The sequence below is a fragment of the Apium graveolens genome, unplaced genomic scaffold (genome assembly GCF_009905375.1).
Source record: "Apium graveolens cultivar Ventura unplaced genomic scaffold, ASM990537v1 ctg2406, whole genome shotgun sequence".
Classification (NCBI taxonomy): Eukaryota; Viridiplantae; Streptophyta; class Magnoliopsida; order Apiales; family Apiaceae; genus Apium; species Apium graveolens.
Window position 1 is genome coordinate 36134 of NW_027417640.1, and position 25410 is coordinate 61543.

General features: G+C 34.0%; 2 protein-coding genes across 6 annotated transcripts; both read right to left on the bottom strand.

The window, feature by feature from the left end:
- Positions 1–916: 916 nt before the first annotated feature.
- On the bottom strand, positions 917–3659 carry LOC141700484 (actin-7-like). Of its 2 annotated transcripts, none has more exons than XM_074504230.1 (5): positions 3514–3659; positions 2748–2816; positions 2250–2643; positions 1563–2176; positions 917–1475 (listed from the first exon to the last, which is right to left on the bottom strand). In XM_074504230.1, exons 2-5 carry the CDS (start codon positions 2805–2807, stop codon positions 1410–1412), a joined length of 1134 nt encoding a protein of 377 aa, XP_074360331.1. In that variant the 5' UTR covers positions 2808–2816; positions 3514–3659; the 3' UTR covers positions 917–1409. The 2 variants fall into 2 exon arrangements, with proteins under 2 accessions (XP_074360331.1, XP_074360332.1); XM_074504231.1 differs by having other exon boundaries at positions 2741–2816; positions 3514–3593.
- A 1583-nt stretch (positions 3660–5242) lies between these two features.
- LOC141700483 (serine/threonine-protein kinase STY46-like) lies at positions 5243–22709 on the bottom strand. Of its 4 annotated transcripts, none has more exons than XM_074504226.1 (16): positions 22243–22709; positions 20630–20744; positions 19080–19198; positions 18749–18862; positions 16086–16191; positions 15086–15196; positions 14668–14718; positions 11370–11497; positions 11168–11275; positions 9898–9971; positions 8758–8933; positions 7802–7897; positions 7036–7116; positions 6868–6918; positions 5850–5990; positions 5243–5761 (listed from the first exon to the last, which is right to left on the bottom strand). In XM_074504226.1, exons 1-16 carry the CDS (start codon positions 22422–22424, stop codon positions 5732–5734), a joined length of 1683 nt encoding a protein of 560 aa, XP_074360327.1. In that variant the 5' UTR covers positions 22425–22709; the 3' UTR covers positions 5243–5731. The 4 variants fall into 4 exon arrangements, with proteins under 4 accessions (XP_074360327.1, XP_074360328.1, XP_074360329.1 ...); XM_074504227.1 differs by having other exon boundaries at positions 16086–16182; positions 22243–22708; XM_074504228.1 differs by having other exon boundaries at positions 16116–16191; positions 22243–22708.
- Positions 22710–25410: the final 2701 nt, after the last annotated feature.

Sequence of the window (25410 nt, forward strand, 5' to 3'; positions counted from 1 at the left end):
TTTAATTATAATTACCAAAAATGTATCGCAACTCCAAAATTGCCTCATTCATACGTGTAATTATAACATAAAAATTATCACTATCAAACACCTAATAAGCCTTAATTTCAAAACCCTAAATCAACAAAATTCATTTTTTTTGCCCGTAAGGGTTGGCTAGTTGGTTAAAGAGGGGATAACTATCCTCTTGGTCACAGGTTCGAATCCCACGGAAGGAGAATTTATGATTATGCCTCCTGAAACAGAGCTTATCGCTTAAATGCGGTTTAGCGGGTTACCTACAATAAAAAAAACTTAAAATCAACACAAATAATCGAACCAAGAAATGCATACACATATATTATCGAACTAACAGGGAGTTAATCGAACAAAACTGCTATTTATTCATGAAAATAATTATTAATGTGCTTAAATAAAATTACATCCAACAAAATAAAAATGGTTCAAATTGTTAAAGAAAAAGGGTTTAAATCGATTACATACCCGCTAGGAAGGAAGGAGCCCTGAAATCTTGATAATAACAGTACTTGCCCCTTACTTTCGCCTATGTGCGTCGTCTTCATCTTTGCGTTGCCCTGATTTTTTTGTTTGGGTTTGCTGCGGAAGAACCCTGTGTTTCTAATCCAAAAAATCATAGCCCAATCGCGGACAATGTCTGTTGTCCGTATAGGGGGTAAAAATATAATTAGTCAGTATCCCGGATATTATCTATGATCCGTGTGAGATATTTTTTTAATCTCAGTCATTGGATCAAACATCCAACAGCTAATAAAATGTTTGGTGTTTAACACATGTATGCAAACATTTGCCACACACCATCCCCTCGATATTGACACACATTATGTACACAATATCAACTATTCTTGTCCCTGAAATCTATTTCCATGCTTCATTCTTACATACATACATACATATATACCAAAAACAAAATTAAACTTTCGTTTACAATACATTACAAAAACTAGTATCATCTTTACTTCACCAGCTCACACTTCATTCCATACAGTTGGTATCTCTTATGTAACCAGACTAAAAAAATATGTATACAGAAATTTTGTACAAGCTCTATCTCGTTCCACTCCAACTATTTTACAAGACTTGGGCAAACACAACACAACATTTAACAAGTTTCAACCTTGAGAAGACACTACAGTCTAAAACATGCCTGACTAATTTTACAGAGAACATGGTCTTGTTAATCAAAACAAAGACCCTTGTATACATTTCAATAGCATAAGCATATCCTTCAAAATCACATTCCAAGCCATACTACATCCAACTTTAACATAATACAGGTAACCAGCGACTTCCCCAAAACCCTGGAAAATGCGAAAATCAATGGTAATTATGCAGAAATGACGAGTACCACTCACTTGAACATGTTTCTGCTCTTAATACATGGGAGAGATTTAAAAGCATTTCCTGTGAACGATTGTAGGACCGGATTCATCATACTCTGCCTTGGTGATCCACATCTGAGCCAATACATTTAATCAAGATATTAGAGGCAAGATATTACAGCGTATGAACATCATTATCAGTTCTACGGAAGAAATTAGCACCTGCTGGAATGTACTAAGAGATGCTAGGATCGAACCCCCTATCCATACACTATACTTCCTCTCAGGTGGAGCCACAACTTTAATCTTCATACTGCTAGGAGCAAGAGCAGTTATTTCTTTGCTCATACGGTCTGCAATACCTGGAAACATAGTAGAGCCACCACTGAGTACTACGTTTCCATACAGATCTCTCCTTATATCAACATCAGACTTCATGATTGAGTTGTAGGCCGTTTCATGAACCCCTGCAACTTCCATTCCAATAAGTGATGGCTGGAACAAGACTTCGGGACAACGAAATCTTTCGGCTCCAATAGTAATGACCTGTCCATCTGGAAGCTCATAATTCTTCTCGATGGAGGAGCTGCTCATAGCTGTCTCCGTCTCCTGCTCAAAGTCGATAGCAACATAAGCAAGCTTCTCCTTAATGTCCCGAACAATTTCCCTTTCTGCAGTAGTTGTGAATCTGTAACCTCTCTCAGTAAGAATTTTCATGAGATAATCTGTAAGATCACGACCAGCAAGATCCAACCGAAGGATGGCATGGGGGAGGGAATATCCTTCGTAAATTGGAACTGTGTGACTGACACCGTCACCAGAATCAAGTACAATACCTGTGCAAAAATATTAAGAAGTCACAAGTACATTAAACAAATCTAAATTTTAAGGGATTAACACTATGCTAACCAGTTGTTCGACCACTCGCATATAGAGAAAGAACTGCCTGAATGGAAACATACATAGCTGGCACATCAAATGTCTCAAACATTATTTGAGTCATCTTTTCTCTATTTGCTTTAGGATTAAGTGGAGCCTCAGTAAGAAGTACCGGATGTTCTTCTGGGCCAACACGAAGCTCGTTGTAGAAGGTGTGATGCCAAATCTTCTCCATATCATCCCAATTGTTAACTATGCCATGTTCAATCGGATACTTCAAAGTGAGGATACCTCTTTTCGATTGAGCTTCGTCTCCAACATAAGCATCTTTCTGGCCCATTCCAACCATTACACCTGTATGTCTAGGACGACCAACTATACTGGGGAACACTGACCTTGGCCCATCATCACCAGCAAAGCCAGCCTGTGAAATAAAAATGCAAAAACAAGATATTTAGCAGCAAGATACAGTGACTCATGTTATAACACACTAACAAAATTGTAAGCGATTATCTATTAACCTCTAACCTTCACCATTCCAGTTCCGTTGTCAACGACAAGTGGTTGAATATCCTCTCCATCAGCCATTAAAACAAACTGCATTTCAAGAGAAAATCGCTAGAAAAGTGAGTGGCATTTTAGGAGAGTTGACATCAAGATAAAGTAACTTTCAAATTACAAATAAATTTTGTTGCATAATGTAAATATTAGCTCAACGTTTGCGATAGACAAAATAAAGTTATAGATCAAGACGACATTCGATACCTGAATTGAATTAAATTGTAAAGTAGCCGGTTCATCTAAAATCTTATGGCTTTTACCACAATCTTCTATTAAGATTGTAGAACTCTCTCTCACACGAAAATCAATTTATTAGTCGAATAATGGATCACATGGGTTAATCTTTTGTGTAATAACTTATCTCCGTGACCATTATAAATTATGAGAATATTGGGAGTGACACGATCTAGAATTTGGGTTCCGATAATCCTGGATAGTCAATAAAAATTTGATCTTAAAATATTTTAGCCTCTTGACAACATAAATTTTGGTATTTTGGTTTCGCCATCGCAGAAAACATCAGTTCAATGTAAAAACTCGAACATGAGAGGCAAGCTATGTTCTACCAACTGTTTTATTCATAAACAAAGCTGCAGAGCTTCGTTATGTGTTTTGCTTATATAGACATATAAACTTAACATGCTTGTATGTTTTTCTGCAATATGAAAAGGTGATGAGACATATATAAAAGAGATAGTTAAGTATTAGAATTGAAGTAAAATATAGTACATACCTTGATCAAAACTTGAGGTGAAGTTGGTGTTTTCTAGAGAGGAAGAGGAGAGAGTATGTGAATTGTGAGAATGAATTGGTAAGAATAGTAGCAGAGAATAAAGGTTTAATATGGACGTATCATCTAATAGAGGAGATTACAATAATGGGAAACAAAGTTTAACAAAAAATTGTAGAAAAGTATATTCTTGACTTTGGACTATCGCCTGTTCTCTTGTGGTGTGCTTGGATAATATATTAATGATAATTGACCCAAACGGATAATTACTGTCAAAGTAACTAAATTTCAAATTTTCAATAGCAATATATTTCATAGGTTTTTCGTATAATTAATCACACACCAGGAGACCTTTAGAGCTGAAACATTTCACCAACACTTGGTTGGTTCATATGCTTAATGAAAATGTTTTATTTGTTAGACGTTCGTAAGATTCTCCTTTTTTTGGTTATAGTCTTACAATCCAAGTTCCCACTTAAAATGCTATTTTAAAGCATGTTACTTTCAAGCATGTTCCCAGTGTGTTCTATTAGAACAGAAACAATTCAATCAAACATGGCGAAATAAACCAAGCTCGCAATGCGCACACCCTAATCTAGGGGTGTACAGACCAACCGCTCAACCGCATCCAACCGTTCAACCGTTCGCAACCGAACCGTATTTTGCGGATAATCGTGAAACGCGGGTTGGTTGTGGATTTAAATTTTAAAAACCGTTCATTCGCGGTTTGGATGCGGTTTTAAATTCTTGAAAATCGCAACCGCAACTCGCAACTCGCAACATATATTTATAATAAAATATATTTCCAAAAATGTAGTTGATAGCATATAGATTAATAAATATACACATTTATTAACTAATATTAGATTAATGTTAAGACTTCGTTCATAAGATTCACAATCATTATAAGATATATAACCAAAATAAATAGAAAATATAATTAACATGTAATTTTATTTTTATCCGTTTCTTTTTTATTTTCTCTCACCTCCATATTTTTGTATGTTTTTAATATCTTGCTCCACACGGAGCATTAATTTGTATTTTGTTTTGAATGTAAATTTATGACGTAACTTAAACCTGAATTTATTAATATTCAGAATTTATTTTTTTGCAAGTTATTAATTATTTTAAAAAAAATTGTTGAACCGCAAACCGATCCGCAATAACCGCAAATTCACAACCGCAATTGACGCGGTTAACCGCAACCGCAAATGCGGTTGCGGATGACAATTTTCTAAAACCGCTCTTCACGGTTTGGTTCGACTTTTACCCCAAAACCGATCCGATCCGAACCGCGTACAAGTAATCAACTACGAACCAAACCTAGCTGTTCCCCGCACCTTTTGTTGCTTAAATTTAGTTCACAGTGTAACCAAACCAGGTCCAAAACTACCAGGTTCGAGCTAATCTCAACTTAAATATTGATATATATTAATTCTGAGGTTTTCTCCTACTTCCAGGTGTAGATATGAGCTGACAGTCATTAGACCGTTGCTCTTAATATAATACAAAAGTTATTTCATTATATAGGAGTAAAAAACTTAATTCAATGCCAAAAGGTAATCATCAAACCTATTGAAAATCAAGAAAAGAACCAATATATGGTACAAAATTTTAAATCACTTGTCCAAAATAATACTGTATTTACCAAAGAAAAAGGCATCCAATATAACACCATTATAAGTTGATTCATTTTGGCACAGAAATTTTCGAACTTCGCTCATGCCTATGTGGTTAAGGTTCTTTCTTTATATACAGTGCCGCAGGTTGCTGTATTATCACAACGTACTTGCTTAATCCACTTCATGGGTGCTAAAATTGGACAAATTTTTTGAATATGCTAGTATTTTGTTTTTTTTACTCAAAAGTGCTAAAACAAATCAACTTCTCGCAGCGCAACTAACAAAATGAACATATACATGCAGCTGATATAGTTAGAAATCTACCAGAAAAGTATCATATGCCGTTTGGTCCGCAAGAAAACCTAAATCTCATTGAGAAACTGATCAACTACACCTTGCAATTAGACTACGAACCCTCTTGAAGAGAATTTAGACAGTACTCTGTGACAAGTCATAGTTCTCTCCCCTTGAGTTGTCCTGCTGTGCCTTTCTGTGTTACTCTTTTTAACTATCCAGATATAACTCTATATCTATGTACCGAGAGGGTAATGAACAAAAGAGGCTGATCTACCCTATGTAAGTTGCAGCTAAAGCATTCATCTGTCATCTGGTGCTCCTGAAGGAACCTGAAAATATACACAAGATTTATATTTAGAGATTTGAAGAATAAATTGGATATGGCGTTTAAATATTACAGTGTACACCAGTCCTTACCCCACTTTCTTGAAGGATCTTCTCAAGTTCAATTCTAATCTCTGAAAAGGAAGGCCGATTGCCTGGACTATTTTCCCAACAGTTCTGCATCAAGTCCACCAACTTTGGATGTGCATCTTTGGGAATATGTGGTCGAAGACCCTAGCATAAGCAAACATATAAGAAAAATGGGGTGGGGGGGTTCACCAACAAGGTAACAATTAGGAACACGAGGCTATGTTTATAACTCAGCAATTAGTATGGACCACAGATTTTCAGTACAAAAATACAAGTCATCTCATGTATCATGTATGTTTCGTAGAAGTGCACACACTGTTGATGGATACCAAAACATTAACCAACTGATTATATAATATACCGACTGCAACCAGGTATTGCAAGGACTTGAACACTCTTCACGCAAAAAGACCATCCATCAGCTGATGAAATATTTACTATGTAACATTAAATAAGTACTTTTACATATTAGTAATACTATATGTCTGCAATCAATGAACAGTTCCGTATATATTCCTACTATACCAAACAAGCACAGGACTAATCCTTTCTAAAATTAAGAATCCCGGTTCCAGTAGTACCTGGATTATAATTTATAAAAATATTACCCTTGACTTTAGTCCTTACAAAAAACTACAGCCCAAGAGACAATATTTAACATACGAACATTAAATACCAAAGAAACGTCACAAAAAAATGGCGGTGGTATAAGGAACAAGAGCATGCAATTTGAGATCAATATTTGACACGTGGTATATGTAATTTGATCTTATCTAGAACTCTTGTCTTCGCATAAATGTAAACCAAAAGTTGCATGTTCACAAGATTTTTTTGTATTGTTTAAGAGCCACTATACTAGCTAGCGTATTCCGTTTTTGTCAGATGCATACTTCCTTACTCGACAGTTAGTTTTGTAATCCAGACAAGACTGCAATTTTAATTTGATGGACGCTTATTCATAAAAGGCTATCAGCAATTAAAGCATTTTGTTACCTATAATAAAATTTAAGGTTTTACTAACCTGTCTCACTCCCACAGCAGCTTGTAATGGTGTCATGGTATCATAAGGAATCTGCATCAGAAAATATAACATTATTAGTAAATATTATCCATAAGTTCAAAGAATTAGCTTCAACTCAACTGTATGCAACTTGACAGTTTTGCACAATAGACTGGGCTAGAGATATACCTTAGCTGTTAGAAGCTCCCATAGAACAATCGCGAAACTGAACACATCAGCTTTATGATCGTAAGGAAGATGATTCATAACCTTCACAATAGAGAGCACAATTAAGATGTACCAAAATGAATGTTCTTAGAATCACAAAACTCATGCAGCACAGCATAGTTACATCAGAATGAGGGGCTGCAGAGGTTGATCTACATCACTGACCAATTTACATTAGCACCCAAAAGAATTGCGAAGAACACATGGGTGGGACTAGACGGTAAAGTAAATAATTTGTAGTGGCATTTTTATTTTATATATGAATAAAATCTATATTGCTAATCATTTCCTCTAATAACTTCTCGTTTTTAATTTATTTGGCAATCGTCAATTACACCCATTTTAAGTATTTACACACCTCCACTGAGGCTTGAATCCTCGATATTTTTTTGCAAGGGAAGAGGTGTATTTAATTCTATTAGGCTACACTGTTAAGGATATATGCCTTTATTGCATCTCTATATAGTTCATATTTAGCATACCAGCCACTGGCATGGACTTTCGGAGTTTTAACACTTCTGCAGTAATAAAAAACAAATAAAAATCTCACAAAACAGGGAAATATATACTGTATGATACAAATCTAAGCCAGTGTTAACAGCCTACATTAAGCTCACTGGAAGCATTTAATGATATATGACGAGAACTAAAAGTCTGATACAGATGCAGATGTACTCAAATATCTACCAGATTGAGGAAACGTATGAAATTGGCTATGGTATCAGACCTCGGGGGCCATCCATCTGTATGTTCCAGTCTCTGCTGTCATTTGCCCTCCTTGATTCTGGAACCGAGCAATACCAAAATCTGCCACTTTAACAACCTTGAGAAACAACAGAAAGAAGCAAACTTCATATGCCTGATCTTGCTAGGGGTACAAAAAAAGAGTAACTAGAGCAGAAATAAAATGTTTCTCCCAATTCCCAACATAGCATATCAACTAGTCAGTTAATTTAGTTTAATTTAAGCTCCATCAAATCACTGGTCATAATTTCTCTGAAGCATTTGATTAAACATCTTAAAAAATACATACAGCATGGTAGTATAATCCAAACTTGTGAAAACATAATGTTTGTGAATTATATGCAGGCCACATGCCAGACAAAGAGGACACTGATTTTGTGAACAGAAATTTATCTTCATATAAAATTAGTTTTATTTTACAACTGAAATCAGGCTTTCTTAGGAAAATAATAAAACACCGGATATTTGTGTTGAATCCTGTTGGGGCCTTCCTAACACCTTAAGGTTTTAGATTAGTCATCTGTTAATCACAGGGACTTATTATACACCATACCTTAGAATTGTTAATTATTGTGCAGGTCAAATAAAACATATTTGAACAGTGTAAAAGTTATTAAATTAAATTTCAGAGAGGCCTAAATCCAGCTCTGGTACTATTTTAATTAAGTAACCAGTCCGTCCAAAACCTTAAGGCGTTCGAGGAAGGCCCCAACAGGATTTTATACTCTTTAACAAATTATTGTGCAGCTCAATCAAATAGAACACATTTGAACAGTGTAAGAGTTACTATATTAGAACACAAAAACACACACGGGGGGAGAGGGAGAGAGAGAGGGAGAGAGGGAGAGGGAGAGAGAGAGTAGGAGAGGGAGAGAGAGGGAGAGAGAGGGAGGGAGAGAGAGAGAGAGAGATTACAGATGTGTAGTTTGCAATACATACATTTTCAGCATCCATGAGAAGATTTGCCGTTTTCAGATCCCTATGAATGATGTTATTTTGATGCAAGTATTCCATTCCACTACAGACATCTATTGCAAACTTCACCAGCTGAGAAAGCTCCATCTTGGTATCATTCCTATGCAGATAGTCAAAAAGACTCCCACCAGGCATGAACTCTACAGGTACCAACACAAGTTTTTAGGTTTATAAGCAAGACGGACATTTTCAAATGCAAAGAAACATGTAAAACAAAAAGAAACAAGTATCAACTGATAGTTCTTTCACCCTGAGATAAGAATTATACTTGAAGTTAACTAAATTTGATGTATAAAAAATTAAGAGTAGAATGCAGTTCATAAGAAAAATTCTACTCAAACAAGACTCTTCACAGTTCATAATACTTGAAGTAATATGAGAAAGAAGATCAATATTTGATAAAATCATAAAAGCAAGCATCTTATAGTTCAGTGGTATCATCACAGTTTAACATTTTGGCTTGGTTGATCAGTACGTACTATAATATTTCTTCCTACTGCACATGAAAATATATATTAAAAAAACACAAAGACAGCTCAACTGGAATATTTGGCAATTCTTATGGGCATGTTTGTCTGGTCTTGTGACTCAGAAGAAGTACCAACTACATAGGTAATTTTTCTGAATTACAGGTCAGTTAGTTATAGGACCATGAAAGCTGCCACTTTAAGCTAGAGGTCACTTATAGGACCAGACAAATTGGGCCAATGTTTTTTATTCATATCTGTCAGTATCACCATCTTAATATGTATGTTTTGCAGTCAATATACAAGCAAATACTTATGGGCCTAGCAAGCTGTATGTTTAATTTTATCCACATTAAAATTTTAATCAATTAGAGGTCAAGTAATTTTGTTAACTTAAGAAATAGATAAACTGCTTAAATGGAAAGGTAAAAGTTGCAATGCAATCTGTAGCACATTAGAATACAAAGGACAAAAATACATCATAGGATTGTGAATATTCATATTCGACACGGTTTTCAAACAGAAACAGCTTCTAAAACCATGATCGTGATCCTTGATAAAAGTTAATAAAGAAGATAAAATTGCAACCGCGTATGGACAGAACAAATAATACAGCTTCTCCTTCAGAAGCCCATACCTGTTACTATGCACAAATGAGGAGGTTTTGTACATGAACCAATAAAACGAACAACATTCCTATGTTGGACCTCCCTGCAAGCAAATAAAAATACAGACATGGCTTAAAAGTTGATTCATCACTACTAGAGTTCTACAGGATAGAGTGAATGATTTTTTTGTTGGTAAACTGACAGATAGATAACTATGAATTAACTTAAAGCTTGGTTGACCAGCTTATAAGCACGAGAAATACCCTTTCAATTATTTAGAAACTTTGGATGACTAACTCACTTTATCACCTAATCCCAAAGGTGTTAGGAGAAGCCAGTTAATAGATAACATCTGTGTCATCTTTTTCTTTATTGCCAACTCAGATCACATTTCTTTGGTCCTCTCACTCCAAAGTCAATTTTATGCATAAAGAGAGGATAACTAGGAACCCTGCTCTTCCAAATTCTCAGAGATAAAAGAACTATGTTTATTACACATTTTTTTACAGTAGCTATAGCTAATGTACATTCTTAAGTACGTGCTCCATTTAATAATCATGAAAGGAGACGGAGACACTATTGCATAAGCAAAACTCTGTATTTATAATGGTCAGTATAGAGATACCAGAAAGTCATAATAACAAAGGAAAGTAAATTATGTGCCTCTTTGGCTCAAAGTCAGAAGTTCAGGATTGTATTAACGAGATCCTTTTCCTTCTCTGTAATCTTAGCAGTATGTCAAGTATTTAAGAAATATATGTGAATGTAGGATTATGGACGGTAGCAGAAAACAAGAGAATATCAGATACTCAAGAAAAAAATAATTAGCAACTGACATTATACAGGGTTGGTTGACGGAACATAGTATATGCCCTGAGCCCCAACCCAACTAGAATAATTTAAAGGTTTTGTGTAGAAATATTCCAAAGTTATTCCAATTATTCCTTGATAGATTTATCCCGGAAGCTCCTTTACCGAACAAGTAATAAAACACTGAATCTAAAATTCGTTGGAAAATATTCTGAAATCTCATTAAATTAGAAATCACAATTAACAGCACAAGAACTGGCTATCTATTCATGAACTTTACATGAATATGGAGAGAACAAGAAATGACTGCTAAAAATATAACGAGTTCAACCCAACTAAATTTATCAACTGCCAGGTTTCAGGCAAGAAATTATGGAAACAGTAAAAGAATTTTTGAATTCGGAAAATATTTCTTAGCAGTACTTTTTTTAATTAATTTATGAAGGGAAGAGATATTTAACTCTGAAAAATTATTAAAAATTTACATACCTAAGAATATCTGCTTCATGAGCAAATTCATCTTCCAATGTTTTATTCAAATTCTCGGATCTAAGCACCTTTACAGCAACATCCTGACCACAGTAGGTTGCTCGAAACCTTTCATGTACACCAGAATTAGGGTTGGCAAATACAACCATATAAATCACGGGTAACAATATATAGTTCCAGTTCAGATAAAAAAAACACTTACAAATCTCCACAAGATCCCGATGCAATTTTCTCATGAATGTTCAATTTTCCTACATCTATATCCCAGTCCCCTGGTTTTGCTTGAGCTAGTGCAGCTGACTGAGAATGTGAAGAACCAGACCAAGAGAGCTACAAAGTTGAAAATCCTAGTTATACAACGTAATTCTTAAACACTAAGAATACCGATACATGATGAATGTATCAGAAGAAAACTAATCAGGTATTCAGGGGTCAACACAGAAAATTAAGGAGTTGCACAAGCCGAGTAAGTCAATATATCTTCCCTGTGTATAAGTAGCCGAAGAACAATGATGTAACAAGCACAAAATTGCTATAGAATAATTTACTCATTAATATGTAAATTGTAAGGATAATATAGCTGTATATGTGGGGAGCTAAGAACATTAAATGTACATCTGTTAGCTATGTATATAACATAATTTATTTAAATATTATTATCTTCTTTGTCTTCCAAAAACACTCAATGGTAGTATTTGTTCAAATATGTGCAGCTATTTTAACTCCCAACTAACTGACATCATGTATTCTATTAAAAAGCAGATATAAAATTTTAATGAAAAAAGGAATTCATATAAGAACATAAATGCATAACTATGTTTAGATGAATAGCTTAAACATGATCTTAAGAACTACTGGCTGTGTATCATATTGTATGGATCTTGTCCAAGAACAAACACAACAGGAAATACGTATCAAACTCATTACATGTGCATAACATTCAATAAAGATATTAAAATAAATAACCAAAAAAAAAAGTTGCAATAAATTCTGAAAATCTTGAGATGGCAATCAAGTTCCTGATTCTGAGAGTCCTAGCTTGAAAACTGGGAACAAGTCATCAATAGAGTATTTAGAAGACAATATGTAGACTGGATTATTTTCTATGCTGTGAAAGCCAATATCGTGAATACTATGATAGTTCTGCACAAAATCAGGACGAGCCTACGTTCATGTAGAAAGTGGTTGGAAAGCAAGACCTCCTTGGAAAGACTAAATAATGTTACACATGGTAATGATCAGTTAGATAAAGAGGCCCAGCTTACTAAATTCATTTTAAATCCAAGACAAGATCTGGAAAGTGCAGATTATAAATCTGCCCATCTGAGACAACTTGACAATGTTCATCAGAGAAAAAATATAACAAAACAGCATGAATAGATGGAAAAGAGCTTGAGTCAGCAGTAGCTAAATCAGATTATAAACAAGTACAAGGGTTTAGCATGATATGTCCAAGCCTCCAAGACGTCACTATTTCAAGAATATTGCTACTAGAAGCAAAGCATGATTTGGTGGTTAAAACACTAAATTTTATTCCTCAGAATTACAATATCTGATACAGAAGTTTATAATTCCAGTAGCTCCCAGCTCCAAGTGGGCATGAATCACTTTAATAAGTGGGTAATATCACGAAGAGAAAGAGATCATAATCAGTTATCAGTTATGTAAGGGATTAGCTATAGCAGTAGTAAGTTTAAGTGTTGTCAAAGTCAAGAGCAAAAATTTCTTGGAACTAAGTCTGATTCAGTCAAAGATAGTTGATTTACTTCTAAATACTAGTTTTGTACTTTTTTATGATGATTGAATATGAATGAAGTGGGAAAAAATGTTAAAAATAACGTTTTTTTAACATAGAAAAACAAGAATACCAATTATCGCGAGAGTTGGCTGAAAATACCCATTTCAATACCCAGATAAGGTATGCGTACTGCCCTTTCCTCCCTGCACTCTTTACATCTCGTAATTAAGCGAATTAAGGCCACAAATTGTTGAAAAAACTTTCCCCCCTTGATTCCGACTCCTCCGTATGCATATACGTTTGATTGATTTGTAAGTCACTTTATACTCAATCACTCAAGTTTCATCAACCATGGGGCTAGCGATTGGGACCATGGTTTGGGAAAGAAAGCTAGAAGGAGGTGTTTGTGATGGTCTACTAAGAGGAGAAATGGAGGAAAGTGGAGAGACATGGATGTGCTGTATCTGTATGTATGTATGTATAGGGATACCCCGGAATAATATGCGTACTTATGATAAGCATTTTAAGTTAGGGTATCTTTCGTGAAAAACGACTGGATTACCCCATCTGCTTATGCGTATTCTGCTTAATACTCGATTAACATATGCGTATCTTTTATCTTTTTAATGCCCAACTGATATATGCGTATTTGAATCGTTATTTTCAGCCATAGTCTCCCCAGATTGGTATTTTTTAAATATGACTTTAAAAAATTGTTATTTTTATCTTTCGGCCATGAAGTGGGCTAGTTCAACCAATTTGTCTATTTTAACTCACTAAAATCTGAACTCCAACATCTCTCTCTTCTCGCTCTATTTATCTGATTTATGAGTGATCTAACTCCATCCTTTGTCCCTGGCCTGTCTATTGAGAACATCTCTTCTTACTAGGCAATTCTCTCTATTTCTCTGTCTGACTAACCAGTTATTGGCACAATTTATAAGCATCTTAATAGTTCTTAATAAAGAAAAATAATACTGCATAATTCATAAAACTGTTTAGAAGTTATAAGCCAATCATAATTTTACTAATAGGAATATTGAACTTGAATTGAGTATAGCTCACATCAAGGAGTGATGAGAACAAAGGGTATTATCTTCCTTTTTCTTGTAATTTAAGCAATATTAAAATATTTTAACTCGGAATTTCAAACGTGAATTCAAGTAGTCCTTGTAATCCATATTAATCTCCCTGTTCCACAAAACAAGTCCCCTAAGATTTGGCATAAATTAAGGGTCACTAAAAGTGTCGACTAGTGCTCAAATAGGTTGACTATACAAGCCCATAGAAACAGCCTAATAAGAAAAAATAGGGTACAGCTGAGTACAAAGGGACCTTCTCCGGACATGTTTATGCCGGAGCCTCATGCACTAGATGAACCTAATTTTGTTAAGGGGAATCTTTATTTGTACTGAACTCACAAGAGGACAGATATGGTAACATAATATGTTTCGGTACTTAAAAATATGTGTTGTTCGCATGCAAACAAAGGTTTCACAAGGTCAGTGAAGATGCAGTTATTCAAATCCAGGGAATCTGAGTTCTCGCCAAACAGTCCTAGTTCCACGAAATATGACATCTATGTAATAATATACTTGCAATCATGTATGATATACTTCAACAAAAGGACAATAGTTGACAATAATCCAGTAGAAATGTTCATGTTCAGTACCCAGGAGTACAATATGCAGCATTCACCCTCCTATTTTCCACAGATGAACGCGACATTAAAAATAACCCAAAAAGTATAGGTGGGCCATACCTCGCTTCTAGCAATCGCTTTATCAACAGCTTCATGCAAATCATTGGTATCCTATTTACAACGTTGCAAATCAGCAACAATGGAAAAATCAGAGATCCTAAATTAAGAATAACAATCAAAATTCTATCTATTACGTGACATTCCGCCAGGGAATAAGCGCAATGTTATCAAGAACATGCAAATAGAAAATGACATCTCCTAATATAGATTGAATATCGAAATAAATATATCATATAACACAGCAATTTTCTCTAACATAACCAAAGTTTCAAAGTCCACTGTCAAAAAGTTACACTTAAATTAAAAAAATCCATACCATACAACACAAAGCAGTCCCAAATAGAGCTTTAAATTAAGGTATATTAAGTTGTGCGAGGAACATAATAGTATATTAGTATAAGATGTAGGATAAATATACCTCAACAGGCCATCCATCTACCACAAATACATCCAGAGAATATCCATCAGTTGTTGAAAACACATGTGCTTCACGGATGTTGAGTCCGATGTCAGAAAGCAAAGCCGAAAGCTATACAAAAACCGATGAAAAGAAAACGGTTATAACTTTGAATGAGTAATTTAAGAGTGATTTTACAAATGTTAATAGTATATCCTTTATTTTTGAAAGTTGTTGCAAGTACATTTACTATATTATTTTGAAATACATTCAACTTTGGGGTCCACACACAAAGTCTCTTCCAAACATCCTGTCAGGACTCGGGACAACAATTTTGTACCTCTACTAAGGCTTGAACCATGGACCTCCTAGTAGATATTACTTTTTGTATAATACTCTTGCTAATTGCTAAAAACGGACAACATTTGAAAAGAATGTTTGTAGAATGCCTAATATTAAAGATATAAAAACTTACACATCAGACTGATTGGCAGACGACATTTATCATCTTGCAAGATAAATGCCTTAATAGTATTTTAAGCCTATAGAAATGTCTACTCTATTTAATTAATATTTGTCTGCTATATTTCAGTCTCAGCTGGACAAAAAGCTTTGGCTTACAAATCATAGAAGAGTAAACATATTGTGTTGCCACGAAAAGCTGTGTGAAATATAGTCCCATGCCTTGAAGCGTTACTTAGAACCTAAACCGCTAGTTGGTTTAAGTTCTGTAACTTCTAGCATCTCCTTGTTAAATTCAGAATCACATCTGACACAAAGAGATTGTAAATGCATGATATAAAGTCAAAATGAGAAAATAAATGAAAATATCAAACTTCAAAAAAAGACACTGACCAGTACTTAAAATATTCATCAAGTAATGATCTCCGTTATCACAACATATTCATGACCCTCACAAGTATAGGAAAAAAAGTCAAAAAATGCACAGGCGTATGGTTCTGTTGTACTTGTGATTAGGTAAGAAGAAAGTGTGAATAGACCAATAGTATAATATAATTACTTTATCAAATAGCCAACTCCACAGGAATACCTGGCTGAGAAGCTTGGGTTTGTCAACTGTTGAAAATATAACTTCATGAACCAAAACTGATTCCTGTCTGCACGATCTCGAGTGGTGACAGAAAGAAGAGACAAAGGGAGAACGTAAAGCTAAATTAATAACAATCATTTTTTATTGAAGGGCTATCAAATTAATGCACATAGAAATTGATTACTTGAAAAGGATGTGGATCTTGAAGAGGCTTATTCGCATTCTGGTATATAAGAACTAATAAAAATTGAGAATCAACTAGAGCCCCTAGGAAACAATTTAAAACACAAGATAACTGAAAGGGAGAACCACACAAATGGTTGTAACAGCTTATGAGTTAAATAAAATGTTTTGGAAATATATAAGCATGTTTTGTTCAAAAGCTTAGACCTTGCTCTTTAGTCTCTGAAATAACTAAAATTGAGTAAATACTTTGATTAATCTAACCAGCTGCATTTTGTAAGTACAATCCTTCTATTGTACATCATCTGTATTTTGTAACTAGTACATCACATATTTCAACTTTCTTAGTAGCTATATCAATTTCTTAACATAGTCATAGATCATTAAACAACCTCATCACATTTAAGAAAATTATATATGACACTGATGACAGTCTATGTGATGTAAGTACCCCTATCAAGCATCATTGCATTTAGATCATTAAAAACTATACTCATATCCTGACAAAAAAAAAACTATTTCTCATAAGCATACACTAACGAAGATGATACCTCAACAACTGCAATTTTAAAGGAGATAAACAAGTTCGGGGTTTTTATTTAAAAGCTAGGACAAGCCTGGCCAAAAATACGCACGGATCCTAGTCTCTACTGAAGCTCAGAACAGTTTAAATTCTAGCTAAGCTTGAGCTTTTTGGAAAGCAACAAGCTAAGCGAAGTTCAGGTGCAACACATTTTTCCCTTGAACAAGCCAAATCAGCAATTTACTTATCAAGCAGTTACATGCCCAACTCTATATTTATGTACATATATGTATATAGGGTCAAGTTCTACAACAACCTTTATGAATATGCAAGATTCACTGAATACACATATAAGATGCTCAGAGAATTAAACCTAAAACATTATATAAATGATAGAAAAATGAAGCTCGACAAACACCTTGAAATGTTATAAGAAGTTAAGAACTGGCAGCTTAACATAATAACAGAACTCACATTAGAAGAGGTGTCGAGTTTGAACTCGAACCCTTCCTACTGTCAATATTTTCAAAAGAAAGATAATTTAGACACTAAAGTTGAATGCTGCTACAAAAATGGGCTCCAGTTATTCACTTTTCAATCCATCAAATGGGTTGTTAGCACAATAAGTGTTAAAGATTTTGATCCATTTAAGCTTCTCTATTTGAACAAAACCCAATAACCTAAGATTTATAAAAACGATAAAAATAAATTAAATTTACCCATCTCAAGTTGCTCTGATGCTGTAAATAACCAACTGAGTATGCAAAATCTATTGCATTTCATGGATTATCGAATCTCTTAGTTGATATCTTATGTGATATCTCGCCAATGTTATACTACCAGTCTAATTACGGTTCTCAGTACATGATCTTCATACAATGAGCCTGGATACAAGGTTATACAATTTGCTAAAATTGCATATAAATTTACTTGGTTTGTAGTTTGTAGGGTAAATTAATCTGTACTTGAAAACACATCTGTGGTGATTTATATATATACATATATACATATATATATATATATACACACAGAAAAGTACCATGTCTGGCCAATGAGTCAGAGGCTGGCCAAAATTCCAAACACGGGAACAGAAACAGTTTGCTTTTTTTCTGTTAGTATTATCCTACTTTACAACTGTTCCAACTCTAAATTTTATATACTACTCTTTTCAAATGTGTTGGTCATCCTTAATTGAGCTGAGCATCAAGGCATCAACAGTATATTAGAAGTTGATGGAACAATTACATCTGCTTGTAGAAGTCATATCCTAGATCACCTTGATGAGTCCTGCTATCCATTATATATGTGTGTGTGTGCGCGCGCGTATGTGCATGTGTGCAGGTGATAGTGGCTTCCATACGACCATATGTCAGGAAATTTACATTTATAAAACTACCTTTGACTCGAGTTCACTAAAAGTTATCTGACTTTAACATTTTACCTACCAATATATATAGGCAGGTAAAGTTAGTTTTACCAATTTTTAAAAAATTACCTTATAATACATTTATAGAAACGAGTACAATAAAAACTATTTGACTTCAACGTTTTACCTACCAACATATGCAGGCAGGTAAAAGTTAGTTTTACCAATATCAATTGGTAGGTAACCGTAAGCATTATATTTTCAGATTTGTTGTAAGCTAATAATGATTGGCAAGTAAAAAGTTGTCATCAACATATAATATAAGCAGAAATTTTTTAAAGTTCAATTCCGCCACCCCCCCCCCCCCACACGCACATTTCATTTCTTATAGTTATAACTTTTTAGCTAAATTTGTGCTTATATGTAAAATGACATGGCAAAAGTTATCTTACATTTCTAATTCGAGATAAAATCAAAATCAGCAAATTTCCAAAACACCATAAAATATTAAAATTACATAGCCATAACAGAAAGATATTAATTTGATTCATCAGAAGATACCTTCCACGAAACACTTCTTCGGAAGTTGGCGCTTCCTTCATAGTAGAATTCCTTCTAACATCCAAATTTAGGTCTTCAAGCTTGGAGCAGGGTTCAAAGTCAATTCCTAAATTCCTGTCTCTCAATAGAGAAATTAATAATTGTTACTACATAATATAATAATACTGAAACAGATGAAAGGCACAGCACAATGACTAATTTACAGACTGAGACCAGCATAAGGGACACTCTGAATAACTAAGACAATTTCTTCACATCAATCTACGCAAATTGGATAATCATCAAATAACAAGCAAAAGTATTGTTTTCAAAAATGAAAGAAGTAAAACACCTGTTTTGTGATGGAATTATTCCTCTTTCAGTTTCTTTGTCATCTGTACGATGCATCAATGTGGGTAGAACACTTGTAGATAGTTCTTCCTTGTTAGCACCAGCCCTGATCCTCAAAGTCTATCCTCCACAAAATCAAGTCCGTACAGCAGACATGAAATAAGAGGAAAACATAAGTACGCTTGGTAACCTATAAAAGTATAAGAACAAATAGAGTACTAGTAATTTACCTTAACTACTCCTTTCGTTATGTTTATCATATGGTGGAATCAATTTTAAATTATATTACTAATTATATTCCCATTATCTAGTCAATTGTTATGTAGAACTAGAGTATCACCAAACATATGTGACCACCATCAAGTATGAAGGACCAGAAGCAACCAACAGTTACACTCAATAGCTCAAATCTTACCAAAATAACGTGCCTTTGTAATTCTGTACAATATATCATATCCAGTTTTTAATCAGATACACCTTTTATGTATGAACGGCTATATGTATATTGATCACATAAAACAAGTTATCAAATTGTAAGGTGGAAGTGTATGTAATTTTATTATCATTTAGAGACACTTGTTACATTTAATTTTCAAAATAAAGGGGTAAAAACTAAAAAGAAGAGATGCATTAATTCCAAGTTCCGAATTCAAGACACTTTTTAAGCAGTCATATAAAATCCATCTAAGAAGTGGTAAATCATATAAGATGCAGTACACGGCATAAGAGGATAAAATTCAAAAGAAGAAAAGCTCAGCCTCGTTTAAAATTGTAGTACATTACCCTAGAAACGCACAAAGAACGGTAAAAGGTAATGACGTAACTCCAAGTAAATAAGTGCACGCAATCCGCAATATATAAAAAGACACGAAACATTAATCCAATGGATATGCTTTAATGTGTAGCTTCATATTCTAGATATTCCCATTTTATTCTTGCATGACAAAAGGCTTATTTAATTTGAATATCTTTAAACAGGATGCTCAGCTTTGTTATCTATCTCAAGTACCACAAAGCTCGAGCAGCTTCATTTTCATTTTGCAAAAATCTGTATGGGCTTGCTCAGTAAAATCATGTGTGTTTCTTTGGAGCTTCAAGAGCATCAAGCCAGTTTCAGTGTGATACTTTTGCTTTCAGTAGCTGCCTTCATAAGTTAAAAAAGGTATTTTTCAGGTATAGAATGAGCGCCCAAAAAAAATTTGTGCAACAAGTGGATGTTAGAAGAACTTGCACTAAAGTTTGCGAATGGAGATCATTTTACAAGCTTTAAGGTATTCTCTAGCTAAACTTTGCTTGTTCTTCTTATCAATTGTTTCAATCTTGAGCAAGAAATAATCCGTCAACACTACCCAGGCTTTATTAGCTTCCTTCATCCGGTAATGGAAAAACTTGGTGTTCCACCATCGAAGTAAAATGTAACTAGTAAACAGTGATTATGTATCATGTCCAGTATAATCAAATGCAAAGCAGTACAACTGTTAATTTAACTTGGAAAACAGGTCAGCTCTAAATATAAATATATTTACAGAATGATCAAATGGAAAGCAGTACCTCAACAAAACGAACATGGAAAACAAGTTTATTATCTGGATTCTTTGCTCGAGTAAGAAGCTTGTGATGCATCAAAACATCATCCACTCTATCCATATTAATATCCAGCGCATAACTGAAATAAGAAAGACGATAAATCATCAATAAAACAAAAAAAACAGTGATAGTCATTAATGACAACGCATGTGTAAATCCATGAGTAACCTAAATGTTATTCTGCTAAATAAAAACCACCATAAATCCTCAAAATTCACCAGCATCTCATTATTACATTAAGAAGCGGTAAACTAAAGTGCACAAGCTCTTAAAATACTCCATACACAAACAGAAAAAGCAATTTAAGGACAATGATACACATTAGTAAATTTCAATTACTAAACCACGCGATATTAACTAACTACTTGTTTGCAACATGCACTGTATAATATGCACATATATTAAAGCACACAGCATTAACTTAAACCTATGTACTCCATTTACAAACAAATAAGCAATGTAATAGATAAAGACCTAATTCCCCATATTGAGAAAACTATCAACTATCCTTTAAAGGCTTATCCAACTTGTTTAGACTAGATTTGTTGCAAAATACATGTCGTGTTTGTGTACGCTGACAATAAATAAGAACTCTAACTAATCACTAATCACCAACATTTTATGATTCCAAAGTTTAGTCCAGATAAAGAAAACTAGTTAACTGGCACCGCAATCGAACTTAAAATATTGTATGAATACATAATGAAAATTAGCAAACGCGATGCGTTCATGTTATATGCCAAGAAGGCAAGCTATTGAAGTGAGAATCTAACTATTCACAAAATTAGGATCGCGTTTAATATGCTTTCATGTAATATTCTTGTCCTACCATATCGGATGCATTCTTGGTTAAACAATTATACACATATCACAGCCAATATGCTTGGACAGGAATATTACAATACATGACATGTTTACGTGTGCGAACAATAAACACAAACTATAACCATATAAACAGCATACTAAAACTAATCACTAACACATTACAATTTCTCGAAATTCAGGTAAAATTATGAAGACTAATGAACTTATATAATTTTATATAAATGATATGTGTTTGTGTCTTATACCTAAAATGCAAGATACTGAAATAAGAATCCACAAATTCAAGAAACTGCTCCTACTACTAGTAAATCAATTATGCACCTTAAATATTATACAAATCCAATTCGCTTATACAAAATCATAACAGAAGGCGTGCATTTACGGATGCGAATACATGTGCGAACAGTTTGCTAACAATACACAAAAACCGAAACCGAATAACAAAATTCCAAAACTAATTATCGACACAATGCGTACACATCATTTATTATACTAATCCAATTCGCTTGTACAAAATCATAACAGAATATGTGTTGTATTTACGTGAGCGAACGGTGTGCGAACAATAAACAAAAACCGAACCGGTAAAAACAATATTCTAAAACTAATTACCAACGCAATGCGAACACGTTCGAGGCGAGCTATACGAACTAACTAACAAACACATTTTACAAAAGTTTCGGCAAATTACGAACTAACTGCGCAATATAACTTAAAAATTGTAAGTAAATGAGTAAATGCAAGTGTTATACCTAGAAGGCAAGCTATTGAAATGAGAATTCAACACTTCTTGAAGCTGAGCATTCGAAACAAACTCTTCATTTCCAGTCTCAACTAAGCGATTAAACACATCGTCTCGAACATCGTAGCCTCCGAAACTCGGAGCAGTTCGCGGCGGCGATGAGCTCTCTCCGACGCCTTCAATCAAATCCATAGCAACAACAATACTCTGTGTATGTAAGTATATGTAAGTATATTTGTGTGTATAGCTAGAGAGACATGTATGTATAGTTAGTTACGGTAGTAGAGTTTATGATCGGAAGAGAGAAGCTCAGGCGGTTACATGTAGGTATAGTGTGTGTATTTGTAGAGAGAGAAAGTGGTGTGGAAAATGTTTGAACTAGCTATAATTGTGATTAGGAGTGCTGTGCTGCTTTTAAAGGTTGAGAAAAAGAAGGACGGTCTAAAAAGCGTGATGTGAGAGAGAGAGAGAGAGAGAGAGAGAGAGAGAGATTATGTGGATAGGATTGGGGAAATGTATAAAATGTGTAATTGGAGTATTTATTGAAGTGGTGGAAAAAGGGAAATGCAAGGTTTGTTTGCGTGGGGAATCCTAAGAGAAAATAGTTAGGCAGTTAGAAATGGAATCTAATTTAACTCTTCTATAAAATATCTCATGATTTTTGTTCAAAATATATTTGAATTTTGCTTTTAAATATTAATTAGATCATTGAAGAATTATGGATGATTTTAGAGTTTTTCTCGGACAAAAAAGGATTGAATTTTGAATGATTTTAGAGTTTTTCTCGGACAAAAAAGGATTGATGCGTTTGATAAGCTCTTATTTGTTTCTGAAAGAATTCCGGAAATTTTCGCACCAACATACTTGACAAAAAAAATGAATTTTTTTTTAAAATATGCATAATTTTCTTTATTAATATGAAAAACGTAAAATATGACATTATTTTTGATGTACATGTAATTTATCGTGCACAGATCTCGTTACTTGAAAATTTACGTCATTTTGTGTTGGAACAACGATCAACGGGGCTGGGGCCATGTTGAATATTCTTGGGTTTGGTATATTGCAGAACACGGTGCAAAGATAATGACCCCGGCAAACTGCATCATCAACCTTTGCAAAAGTGGGATGAGCAAATAGAATGCTCTGTTTATAAAGTGTGATGTTGATATCCTCAAAGAGTGTAAAGCCTATCAACTAGCCAGGCCTTGTTTGTAACATTTTTCAGTTTTTCTAGCTTTTTAGTTTATGGAAAGTCTATTCCTGAGACTTTGGTTTGAAATCTTAAATCCGTCTTTTTAGGCCACAAAATAAGCGCTAAATTTTATGAATTTTGTGTATTTTTATTGGTGGAGTTGTTGTAAATGTAGGGGATCCATCAATATTTATGATTACAGAACCAATCAAAATACACCAAATTTATAAGAGTTAGTATTTATTGTTTGTATTTAGGCACACATTAGAAAATCCGTTCATGTAAACTAGTTCCATTAAACATGGGGCTTACTCTGTTTCAAAAGAAAAAAAAACAGTCATAAAAAAGTAAAGTATTTTTTCCTATTTTTTAAGTAAAAATATGTCAATTTTGTATTTATCAGCATTTACTTTCGTTCTATTTTAAAACTCGGAACCACAATTAGGATGGAAAGTGAACCTATTTTTATTATCCTTCAATTAATATTTTTTTTAAAAAAAATCGGGAGTAAGGTAAGTCTAATGCAATTTATATTTGATTTAATATAATTTTTAAAAATCAATAGCTTTTTTTAAAGTTTTGGACTAAGGCATTTATAATTTTATCTAAGCTGCATTCTGAGCCTAGAAAGATAGAAAAAAAATTGAGTGTTTGGTGGGTGGGTCATGACCTAATTTTACATTTATTGGAAAGGAATTTGCAACAACATTGATGGGGATGTAAAATTTCATAATACTTTTTTGTTTTTGTTTTTCTAATTATTTTTTGTTAATTGTCCAAAGGTCAGTGAGGTTGTGAGACTAGGCGGGACGTTTTTTGGCTTAGTGAAGGATCAAAAGGCAATATATTTTGGCGAACATAATGAAACAATTGTGTTTTTGGAAGAATATATCTGGAGTGTTGCCTGGTGAATCTTGCCACCTTTATTCACTCCCAATTGAATAACTGAATCTTATGATCTATTAGCAGGCGCGGAGCCAGGCACCCGAAAATAAAGGGCTCCTAAATTTATACTTTTCGAGTTAAGACCTACGTACATTTGGAAACTTTATGCATCAATTCACATATGTCGTAGAGGATGCAAATTACTTGATGCAGGATTGCAACCCTTTACTCTGTTATTATGAAATGCTCACTGGTAGTTTTTGCGAGCTTATGCAGAATGCGTCTATTTGGAGTTTGCCTGGTTAGGTAGATCCTCAACTATTGCAGGAAAATTTCTAGTAATGCTATCAGCATTCATCCAACCATAATTCTTGCTTAACATTACCATTTCTGGGCCTTACTAAATCCAAACATGTTTTTGTCTTGAAACGTGCAAGAAGTTATGGTCCGTCAATATGATGTCTCTTGTATATTCTCACAACCAGGAATATGTATTAAATATGTTTGATATGAAAACTTGAGAAAACAAATCACGCACATTTGCTTATCAAATGACTTACTTTTTTTCTTATTGCAAACGAGTACAATAATATAATAAGAGAAAAATACATAATGAGGAAATTTATAATATAGGACATGATTATTGGAAAACCTAAACGAAATCAATCATATCAATTATTCAAGATACAATATTAACTAACTTGGTTTAAAATTAAATAAAATCTCAACATTTCTCCCCCTTAATCTTAAATCTGTCTGACAAGATTTTTGACGCCCAACAGTTTGCGCATTTTCTCAAAATTTATTGTCGATAACGACTTTGTCAAAATGTCTGCACACTACTTTTCACTACTGAAATGCTTCAGAATTATCTTCACATATTCCACACATTCACGAATGAAATGATACTGTATATATCTATGTATTTGCTTCTATCGTGGAAGACATAATTTTTAGCCAAGTTTATAGTTGACATTTTGTCGATATATAGATTAACCGGACCAATGCTTTTTCGAGTAATTTGATTCAGCACATTACGTAGTTTGACATGTTGCAGCGGTGGCCGCCATAAATTTTGCCTCACAAGCCTCGAGCAAC

Excerpts from the sequence above, each read along its gene's own strand:
- LOC141700483 (XM_074504226.1), bottom strand. The coding sequence starts at position 22,424 with ATGGATTTGATTGAAGGCGTCGGAGAGAGCTCATCGCCGCCGCGAACT. Across the intron at positions 15,197-16,085 it reads GGAGTTGGCTATTTGATAAA|CTTTCGGCTTTGCTTTCTGA; the intron begins GTAATTATATTA and ends GTTTTTGTATAG. Across the intron at positions 7,898-8,757 it reads TTCTCATGGATGCTGAAAAT|GTTGTTAAAGTGGCAGATTT; the intron begins GTATGTATTGCA and ends TTGTTTCTCAAG.
- LOC141700484 (XM_074504230.1), bottom strand. The coding sequence starts at position 2,807 with ATGGCTGATGGAGAGGATATTCAACCACTTGTCGTTGACAACGGAACT. Across the intron at positions 2,644-2,747 it reads ACGGAACTGGAATGGTGAAG|GCTGGCTTTGCTGGTGATGA; the intron begins GTTAGAGGTTAA and ends TTTATTTCACAG. Across the intron at positions 2,177-2,249 it reads TGCGAGTGGTCGAACAACTG|GTATTGTACTTGATTCTGGT; the intron begins GTTAGCATAGTG and ends ATTTTTGCACAG.